This window comes from Salmo salar, chromosome ssa15, assembly GCF_905237065.1.
Source record: "Salmo salar chromosome ssa15, Ssal_v3.1, whole genome shotgun sequence".
NCBI classification, from domain to species: Eukaryota; Metazoa; Chordata; class Actinopteri; order Salmoniformes; family Salmonidae; genus Salmo; species Salmo salar.
Window position 1 is genome coordinate 32,073,786 of NC_059456.1, and position 10,816 is coordinate 32,084,601.

The window sequence follows — 10,816 nt, forward strand, 5'->3', positions numbered from 1 at the left end:
CATGCTAACTCACCTGGTGGAAGCAAGAACTTTTCCAGTTCTCATATATATTCTTCCGAATTTGCAACAAGGATTCAAATCAGGGTTTCTATTTCATGCTTAGCTAGCTCATTATTGAAACATACAGTGTCAATAACGGTTTGTTCTCCTGTGTTCAACCAAAACGAAGAAATAAAGTAAAACTAGTACTAGCTTCAGCTAATGGGGATGTGTAACCATAGAAACATAACGCTCGGTGACGTCGTGGGGTGAAGAGTAACAGTTCATATGTTACGTTCAACGCGCGCACGTTTGAAAGTGTCATGGCGGAGTCCACTGGCGCGTTGTGAAAATATTCTAAACTGATCGATTTAGTTGTAATAGTTGATTCTATTTGACTCTACCATACAATCCAGTAAAATGGCATCTACTGCGGCAGGGAAACAGAGGATACCGAAAGTAGCGAAGGTAGCGAAAAGTTTAAAAACAGCTTACGTTAGCTAGGGAACTTGTAATAGGGCCTAGCCAGGTAACGTTAGCTAGCTAACCATAACAAGACTTGTCCTTTGTTTTGGTACGAATGTAGATTACTTCTAGCTACATTAAACGACCGAAAAGGTAGCATGCTATGTAAGAACTGCTATTTTGTATTTATTTAACTCATGTAGATTACTCTATCGAGAAATCTGACCCAACTGTGTGCGAGGAAGGGCTAGCTAGCTAGCTAATTATTTAAAGTTTATGCCAGCTAACTACACGAACTGTTTACATTTGGAACATGTACTACCTATGTAGCTAACTAGTATTGTCTTCAATCAACTAGTTTCATCCAATTAAAAAATAACGTCTTAATTTGTGCTGTGAAGGTAAAAAACAAAGCTCCTGCAGAGGTACAAATCACAGCTGAGCAGTTGCTCAGGGAGGCAAAGGAGAGGGAGCTCGAGCTTCTGCCACCGCCACCCAAGCAAAAGATCACTGATGAAGAGGAGTTGAACGATTACAAGTTGAAGAAGAGGAAGGTAAGACCCCAAGTGACACATGCATTACACTTCAGACTTCAGTCATACTGTTGATATTCGGTTGGTCTGCCAACCAGACTGTTTCAACATTCTCAGTTGTCTGCAAATCTTGTGAAGTACACAGTAGTAAATACATTGATCTAATCAGATGCAAACTGGACTCGACTCCTTCTCTTAGGGATTTGAAGACAACATCAGAAAGAACCGTACTGTTATCAGCAACTGGATAAAATACGCTCAATGGGAGGAAAGCCTGAAAGAAGTCCAGAGGTAAGTTAATGCTTGTCAGTGTGTCTGTGAAGCAGATTCTTGTGATTCATTCATATATGGAGTCTAATGTGAGTGTAGATGGATGTTGACAGGCATAATTGTTGTATATGGAATCTGATGTGAATGTTATAGATGGATTTTGACAGGGATACTTGTTATCTGAGCTTTTTTTTAACACTTTTCCCCCCAGGGCTCGCTCTATTTACGAGCGTGCTCTGGATGTAGACCACCGAAACATAGCTCTGTGGCTGAAGTATGCCGAGATGGAGATGAAGAACCGGCAGGTGAACCACGCCCGCAACATCTGGGACAGAGCCATCACCATCTTGCCACGTGTCAACCAGTTCTGGTACTTAACAACTTTACCTCTCCTAAACTGAGCATATCTGGTTAAAGAAAGTTTAGATAAAAAACATTCACAATTTTGTCGCTCATCTGTTCTTTTGCTGCTTTCCCCCTTTCAGGTACAAGTACAGTTACATGGAAGAGATGCTGGGCAACATCGCTGGCTGCAGACAGGTGTTTGAGCGCTGGACAGAGTGGGAACCAGAGGAACAAGCTTGGCACTCCTACATCAACTTTGAGCTGCGCTACAAGGAAGTGGACAAGGCACGCTCCATCTATGAGAGATATATCCTTTTGATGGGAAGTGCTTAAAGCAATGACTTACTACAATGTATTAGCAAATGAGTTGTGGTTGCTGACTGTAGATATGCATTATTCATTAACAGGTGTTTTATTCTAACAGATGATTACATTTGTAATGCTGCATTGCCTATGGTAGTGGTATTACCTTCATGCCTGTAGAGTGCATCTCTCTTCTTTTTTTTTTAAAGCCCCTTAATTCCAGTGCACTTGTGATTGTCCACCCTGATGTGAAGAATTGGATTAAGTACGCCCGTTTTGAAGAGAAGCATGGCTACATCGCCCATGGGAGGAAGGTGTTTGAAAGATCAGTGGAGTTCTTTGGCGAGGAGCATGTTGATGAGAACCTTTTTGTGGCTTTCGCCAGATTTGAAGAGAAACAGAAAGAGGTTTGTAAATCTGACACTTTAAACCATGTTAGTTTTATTCCCACACATTTATAGTGTTCTCCAACTGTGGTCAACAGAACAACACAACTTTTCTCCCCCTTGTGTCTTAGTTTGAGAGAGTTCGAGTCATCTACAAATACGCCCTGGACAGAATTCCTAAGCAGCAGGCTCAGGAGCTCTTCAAGTTCTACACCGTATTTGAGAAGAAGTTTGGAGACCGGAGGGGAATCGAGGACGTCATCGTCAGCAAGAGGAGATTTCAGTATGAAGAGGAAGTCAAGGTAAATTAAACCTGTGAAGATTCGCAAAGATTTCATCCCAAAATAACCCATTAAAACAATATTCTATCCACTAATGACTTATTATTGGATTGGGTTTTTCTTCCTGTATAGGCAAGCCCACACAATTATGACGCATGGTTTGATTACCTACGCCTGGTGGAGAGTGATGCGGACCCTGACACTGCCAGGGAGGTCTATGAGAGAGCCATCGCCAATATCCCTCCTATACAGGAGAAGAGGCACTGGAGAAGATACATTTACCTGTGGATAAACTACGCTCTATATGAAGAACTGGAGGTCAAGGTAGGCCTGCATTGCATCCTCTGTGTTTAAATAATGGCTATTAGACGATGTTACGATTCACCGGTACGCATCAGTCCCCGATTCAAATGTTTAAGATACGACTGCATCGGTCCGCAGACCCCAAACCGATCCAAATGTAGCATGCATCGGTCAGAAAATCGATTTAAAAGTTACGAATCACTGATTCACTAACATTTTTTTTTCTCATATTACTTTCTTTCTACCTTCCAAAAATACACATGACCAAAAGTATGTGGACACCTGCTCGTTGAACATCTCATTCCAAAATCATGGGCATTAATATGGAGTGGTCCCCCCCCATTGCTGCTATTTCAGCCTCCACTTCTTCTGGGAAGGCTTTCCACTAGATGTTGGAACATTGCTGCTGGGATTTGCTTACATTCAGCGACAAGAGTATTAGTGAGGTCGGGCACTGATGTTGGGTGATTAGGCCTGGCTCACAGTCAGCATTCCAATTCATCCCGAAGGTATTTGATAGGGTTGAGTTCAGAGTCAAGTTCTTCCAAACCGATCTCGACATAACATATTTGTATGGACCTCTCTTTGTGCATGGGGGCATTATCATGCTGAAAAAGGAAAGGGCCTTCTCCAAACTGTTGCCATAAAGTTGGAAGCACAGAATCATCTAGAATGTCATTGTATGCTGTAGCGTTAAGATTTCCCTTCACTGGAACTAATTAGCATAGTCCAAACCATGAAAATCAGCCCTAGACCATTATTCTTCCTCCACCAAACTTTACAGTTGGCACAATGCATTGGGGCTGGTAGCGTTCTCCAATCATCCGCCAAACCCAGATTCGTCCGTCAAACTGCCAGATGGTGATGGTGAAGCGGATTAATCACTCCAGAGAACGTGTAATGTGTTTCCACTGCTCCAGAGTCCAATGAGAAACCAATTGGCCATGAGAAACCAATTTCATGAAGCTCCCGACGAACAGTTCTTGTGCTGACGTTGCTTTCAGAGGTAGTTTGGAACTTGGTAGTGAGTGTTGCAACCAAGGATTTTTACACTCTTCAGCACTCGGCGGTCCCATTCTGTGAGCTTGTGTGGCCTACCACTATGATGGTGCCACGTTGAAAGTCACTAAGCTCTTCAGTAGGCCATTCTACTGCCAATGTTTGTCTACGGAGATTGCATAGCTTTGTGCTCGATTTTATACACCTGTCAGCAATGGGTGCGGCTGAAATAGCCAAATCCACTAATTTGAAGGGGTGTCCATATACTTTTGTATATATAGTGTACCTCCTCTTTTGTGACAACTGGTGCGTCCTCTCCTTCAGTGGCTATGTCATAGCTAATTTGTAAACGGTAAATGTTGATACATTACTAGCTCAAACACTTAATCTGTAAACATGACAAGTTAATTAGTGGGTGATGGTGATTTCAGAACCAAAGTGGGGGGACAAAAAACACTAGCTACATTGTCTCCCCCCCTCCTAATCTGATAGGTGGTAGATGTCTAGTCCCCCTTATGGCCCTTAATCTGATAATGGTAGTGGGGTGGTTGATGCCTAGTCTCCCTTATGGTTCAGATCAGGTGCCTACATACTAGTATAGACTGTGGACATACATAATTTACACACACAGAGAAGTCAGCTCAGACAGGCCCAGCTCATGAGCTTTATCAGCAGCAGATATGAATTTAGAATGGAAAATCAATGTTTATGCAACAAATGTTAGTGCATCCAACCGAATCACATCAGTTCGTTCTCTAATCAAACCGAATCGTTTCAAACTAAAACGTATCGTTCCCGTATCTAGATACGTATCGAATCCTCTTGAAAGGGAAAGATGCACATCCCTATTGGCTGTGATTCTGACATCGCTAAGTGTGACATTGTGCATATATATGCCTGTGGATTTCAGTGCTTATTGTGTTGATTGGCAGGACCCAGAGAGAACAAGGCAGGTGTACCTGGCATGTCTGGATCTCATCCCTCACAAAAAGGTATCGGCAGTTTGCAATGTTTACAATCAATGGCACCTCTGTTTCTGAAATGGGGTTTAATAAAACATTTGATATGCAACAAAAAAACATTCATCAACAAATCATCAAACGTATTACTTTGTGTCCTTCCTCATAGTTCACGTTTGCCAAGATGTGGCTACTCTACGGACAGTTTGAAATCCGCCAGAAGAACCTCCAAGCTGCTAGACGAGGCTTGGTAAGGTCCCTACTGTTGATGATTTATGTTTTTCATTGTGATACTTCAAACTTGAAATGTTCTGTCATATTGCCTTCTCCCTCTCCCCAGGGCACAGCCATTGGTAAATGTCCAAAGAACAAGCTGTTTAAGGGCTACATTGAACTGGAGCTGCAGCTCCGAGAGTTTGACCGATGTAGGAAGCTTTATGAGAAGTACCTGGAGTTTGCCTCCGAGAACTGCACCACCTGGATCAAGTTCTCTGAGCTGGAGACCATCCTGGGAGACACAGAGAGGGCCCGGGCCATCTTCGAGCTGGCCATCGGACAGCCACGACTGGACATGCCAGAGGTCAGGCTCAAAAACGTTCACCCTGGGCATTTATTTACTCACTGTATTGGCTTTCCACTTTCAGCATGTCTGAAGACACCCTTCACGTCAAAAGTATTGTAGTGAAAACGAATGAAAATACCTCTGAACAGTATTTTACTTTCAAATGTTTTATTTATTTATCTTAGGTGTTGTGGAAGTCCTACATCGACTTTGAAATCGAGCAGGAAGAGTATGACAACACCAGAGGTCTCTACAAGAGACTGTTGCAGCGCACACAGCACGTCAAGGTGAGAGCTGTCCCTTTAACCTTAGTGACTGTCTTGCTACCAACAGTCCCATGCTACATTACTCACCTGCCTAATACTCACAGTGGCTCAGTAACTCATCAAACAATACTTGATCATTTTGTAATTTTGCCAAATGTGTTACCTGCAGGTCTGGATCAGCTATGCCCAGTATGAGCTGTCCATCGATACCTCTGACCGGCTGCAGAGGTGTAGGGGGATCTTTGAGGAGGCCAACAAGGGCCTGAGGAGCTGTGAGGAGAAGGAGGAGCGTCTGATGCTGCTGGAGTCTTGGAAGGAGTTTGAGCAGGAGTTTGGTTCAGACACGACCAGGGAAAGGGTGAAGAAACTGCTGCCAGAGAAGGTGAAGAAGAGGAGAAAGCTCACGGCAGAGGACGGGGTAAGTAGTGTTTCTCTTAGCCTTATACCAATCCAACATCAATTCATTACCCTTGTTTATGTCTTGTGGTTCGGCTGATCACTAATTGACTTTTCATTTTGATCCATCAGTCGGATGCAGGGTGGGAGGAGTACTACGACTACATCTTCCCTGAGGATGCAGCCAACCAGCCCAACCTCAAGCTGCTCGCCATGGCCAAGATGTGGAAGAGGCAGCAACAAGAAGAAGATGATGAAGAAGACGATGAAGAGGATGAGGAAGAAAACAATGGAGGAGTGGATAGGGGTAGAGTGGAGGAAGTTAGGGGCAAAGAAATGGAGGGAGAAGAAAACGGAAGAGGGGAGAGAGGAATAGACAAAGAAGTTACAGAAGATTTAGCATCACCATCATCAGAAAAGCCTATAGTCAGTGAGCCTGTGCCTGAAGAAGTCCCCAAAGAGAGCACACACGATGACAGAGATGATTCTGATGAAAGCAGTAGTGGAAGCAGCAGCAGCAGCAGCAGTAGTAGTGACAGTGACAATGGTGGTGAGAAACAGCCCAGGAAGAGCAATAAGGACTCAGTGAAAGATTAGCTTGTCTGGAAAAAAATGTTTTACTCATCACAAATAGGGACAAGTTGGGGACCTCATCGGGTAATTTCTATTGCTTAAAAAAAAGTGTGATTATTTTTCCATGTCTTTGTTTCATTCATTTACTGTGGTGCAATGACAGTGTAAATAAAAACACTGATATCCAACTTTTGATTTATTTGGACATTTTAACCATAGAACTGACTGCTGTAACAAAGCAGCAGATACAGTATCATTACCTGGGTGAGTCATGTAAGTAATACTTTATTGAATGTGGATTAAAGTCCTTTCAATTCTATATTGCATTTCAAATTTCACACCAAACAGTGACTGATTCACTGTCATCAAAAATCCTAGTTTCACAAAGGATAACTTATTAGATCTGTCAATATTATGTACAATGATATTCTCTAAGCTTTCACACATCACACCCTAAAAATATAACTTGTCCTAATAACACTTTTCACACGTAATTTTCTAATGTAGACTATGTGGAAATATGGTCGTTATCACAACCAGAATCATAAACCCTACTAATTTTTACCATTTCTTAACCCTCAACACACTGCCCTTATGCCTAACCATAACCTTAAATTAAATGCAAATGTTTGTCATTAATTTTTACCATAGCCAATTTTGACTTTGTGGCTGTGGTAACTAGTGAAAACCAAGAAATATACATGTATTTGTTTTCAAAAGTGTCAGAGCCACCGTCTACTGTTATTCTATATCTTCTGGTCTGACAGGATGTGGTATAGGAATGATGGACTTCCTCTCGGTGTCTCTCGACAAGGCTTTCCTCATATCTGCAGAAAAGCACAAAGAGTGAGTACATATCCACATAATGATTTTCTGAGTTACAGTAATGTTTACGTTGATTTGAAGGGGTTCATATTACCATAGGCGTCTTCATCCGGTTCTCCATTGCTAGCAGAATAGTACTCTATCACGGTCCTGTAAACGCTGTAGCCTAGCTGTTTGTACATGTTCACCGCCACTTGATTGGAGACTCGCACAAACAGATCAACAAAGAACCCACCCTTCCTAAACAACAGTGAAACAGACAATAGTGAGGCAAAGAAGTAGATCTTTGCTGGTACGACAAACCGAAAATGATCAACACCGATCACTTATCGCAGGCATTTTGTTGATATCGTTCATTACGATAAGTAGCCTATACTAGAGAAATGTGAAGCTTTAAATCATATAATATAAAAAAAGCAGTGCACATTAGTGTTATAAAACTATCGTTCTATTTATCATCATTGCATTGATTATGGCAATTTAGCACAATATGGATTTTTGTCCATATCGCCCAGCTTTACTCTAACATGGTTATTGTTCAGTAGGGTACAAGAAAACTCAAAGGGTTTCTTATTGGACCAGGTAGTCCAGTGTTTCCTCAACTCTGTCCTGGGGACCCCAAGGGGTGGACATTTTGGTTTTTGTCCTGGTACGACACAGCTGATTCAAATGACAAACTCATCAAGCTTTGATTAGTGGAATCAGCTTTGATTAGTGGAAACAGATGTGTAGTACTACTGCAAAAACCTGGGTCAGTATATTCCTATTTGCCTGCTTACTACTACTAATGAGCTTCATTGACATACACAGAGATGGAACTTATCTAGCTAGTGATTTTGGGCACTGGTAAACACTGTGTAGCAGCTTGTGCTTTATTTACGATAGCTCAACAGCTTGCTGATGATGAAGTTGTAGACGTGTTCTCAGAAATCAGCCCTGAGCGCAGCCAGCAGCAGCTGTCTCAATACTGTCTGCAGTCCACTGACTTTTTCATGCACATCTTTTAACTTTTGAAATACTGCACCAAACACCATAGCAAGATGTAAAAAAAAAAAAATCCTTCGCAAAAACGTCAAAATTCATTACACATTTCTTGATTTATCTTAGATTAATTCGGACTATTTTGAGGAAGTGCTAGTGGCTATATTGTTGCTACCGTGACTCAAGAGGGACAAACAACAGTAACTGCAAGGGTACGATAAAGTGAACATAACACACCCACATCGACCAACAACCCCGAGACTCAAATCTCGTTTTTCTTAATTAGCAGCAGAGAAACATATGGAATCGGTGAGTTCAGCCACTCTTTAACCATTAGTGGGGAAATGCAAAAGTGACCCACTATCAGCATCTAGGGGCAACTTCATCCTACTCTGAATGAGCACACCTTTCATCCTTCATGACCATTGATAGATGAAAGACCGGATAGGTTTTTACCAATTTGCTTCCACCTGTCAAGTCCTACCAGATCAGTGGTCATAGAGGAAAGGAGTTCAAATGATTGAGACAACCACTGTGTAGCTATGTAAGCTAGGTTTAGCAGGGAGATGGGGAGGCAGCTGTAGAACGGCCCCATAGAGCAGACAGTGGGGCCCTATGACAGAGGAGGAGAGAGGGGCCCTACACGGCACAGTGAGAAGGCCCCACACCGGGGGAGGGCCCTGAATCACCAGTAGTCAGAATTAGGAGTTGACACCCCAAGTTGGCACCCAAGTTGGCACCTGCTACATACAGAATGTGAAGTCCACAGAGAATGCTACTCTGATAGAAAGTACTACAAAACTTTGTCTGCATACAAAAAGATTTTTTGTTGTTGTTGTAGAAATCCTGCCTTTAAACAGTGGATATTGACTCAAATTGGCAGACTGTAATGTTATTTTTGACACTGTACAGCATGTTTGTGGAGGCATTGAAAGTAATATTTCAGTTCTTTATGATGGCCAAACTTTGCCAAATGAACACAACCCTGATCTTAGTAACCTGAAGCATTAGAAGTCAGCCCCACCTTTCTGAGATCTCCTCCAGCATCTCCATAAGCTTGGCTGCCAGTCCCAGTCGTCTGAACTCTGGGGCCACAGAGAGAGCTGTGACGTGGCCATGCCACTCTTCTCGAGCCACTGATCCCTCTGCCTTTCCCATGACTGAGGATAGTCAGAAGTGTCATTTTCATGGAAGCTACACATAGTTTTTTCCTTTGCTATTGCAATTATGTTTGCTATTGCATTTTCTCTAAAGCAATCATCATATTGCTAGGTGTGTATGACATGTAGACCTACTCACTGTAACCCATCAATTCACCACCAGGGGCCTCTGCAACAATGAAGTACTCTGGCCAGTGGGCCAGGTACTGTAGGTAAAATGGGATTCCGTACTGTGAAAGAAAGTTAAGAAAAGCTTGTCTTCTGATAACAAGACAAAGGCTAACGTTGCACTATCTGGGGTTTCTGTGCATGACGGTGGTATGTTATTACAATGCTGGGGAACAATTTGTACTGAAAGGATACCGTCTCTGTCAATGGATCCAGGTTGCTGTGAAGAGAGAAACAAATACTGAGATGTTTCGTGCATTCAATGCAATGCCCCGATGAGGTGCAGCAGTGTAATCAACTGTCGTTATGCCCAACGTTACCGATCTAACTGTTAGCTAGCTGGCTCTAGTTAGCCAGCTAATCGTGGAAAGCTTGCTTAGCTAACTAGTGAGCTATTATTGTCCATGAAATATACCAAATAATGTATCTTATAATCAAGAGTTGACTAGTGTAAACTAGCTAACGTTAGCAGATAGTCTGGCTATACTTGCAACTAGCCAACAAGCAATTGCTATTGTTCATTAAAACATAATGACGGTGTAGCTAGATGGGTAACCTATTCAACATTATTATAAAAACAATATCGAAATGAACTCACATGTTGTTGAATTTGAACAAATCATCGCATGTGAAAGCTCGTAATGTTGTCATTTTGCCTGTACAGTTGCCGCGTTCAATCCTAGTTGGAACAAGGACACTCGGAAATATTGCACTTCCTGATTCGTTGAACGCGGCACGTGTATAACTATATTACAAACACTTATAGCTAGTCGGAAATGTCTGAGTTCCAACTGGTACATGAACGCGGCAAAAGTGTCTGCGACCCTTCAACTTTAGCATCAATAAGAACATCGATGCCCTCCTTCGTCAGGGAGGTGTCATTGCCTGTTGTTTACTGCCATCTGCTGTTGGACTGAGAAATAGCAGACTAACTTTAGTAGAACACTATATATATTTTTACCTTTATTTAACTAGGCAAGTCAGTTAAGAACAAATTCTTATTTACAATGACAGCCTACACCGGCCAAACCCGGGCGACACTGGGCCAATTGTGCGCCGCCC

At 42.4% G+C, this 10,816-nt stretch overlaps 3 protein-coding genes across 3 annotated transcripts in view; 1 reads left to right on the plus strand and 2 right to left on the minus strand.

Annotated features, from left to right (window-relative positions):
- The window catches only part of cfap61 (cilia and flagella associated protein 61), a 35,554-nt gene extending 35,298 nt beyond the window's left edge, over positions 1 to 256 (minus strand). Inside the window, exon 1 of the mRNA XM_014144091.2 lies at positions 14 to 256. The gene's annotated coding sequence lies outside the window, so the exon portion shown is untranslated. The remainder of the gene's footprint in view (positions 1 to 13) is intronic.
- LOC106571265 (crooked neck-like protein 1) lies at positions 231 to 6,808 on the plus strand. The gene is made up of 14 exons (XM_014144093.2): positions 231 to 447; positions 846 to 998; positions 1,177 to 1,268; positions 1,459 to 1,617; positions 1,733 to 1,899; positions 2,124 to 2,302; positions 2,413 to 2,583; positions 2,695 to 2,886; positions 4,797 to 4,856; positions 4,993 to 5,073; positions 5,164 to 5,403; positions 5,571 to 5,672; positions 5,821 to 6,069; positions 6,180 to 6,808. Exons 1-14 carry the CDS (start codon positions 400 to 402, stop codon positions 6,642 to 6,644), a joined length of 2,358 nt encoding a protein of 785 aa, XP_013999568.1. The 5' UTR covers positions 231 to 399; the 3' UTR covers positions 6,645 to 6,808.
- Positions 6,804 to 10,579, minus strand: LOC106571266 (N-alpha-acetyltransferase 20). Its single transcript, XM_014144094.2, has 6 exons — positions 10,353 to 10,579; positions 9,950 to 9,974; positions 9,726 to 9,816; positions 9,451 to 9,586; positions 7,540 to 7,685; positions 6,804 to 7,447 (listed from the first exon to the last, which is right to left on the minus strand). The coding sequence occupies exons 1-6, from the start codon at positions 10,403 to 10,405 to the stop codon at positions 7,362 to 7,364; spliced, it is 537 nt and encodes a 178-aa protein (XP_013999569.1). The 5' UTR covers positions 10,406 to 10,579; the 3' UTR covers positions 6,804 to 7,361.
- Between the last annotated feature and the right edge of the window lie 237 nt (positions 10,580 to 10,816).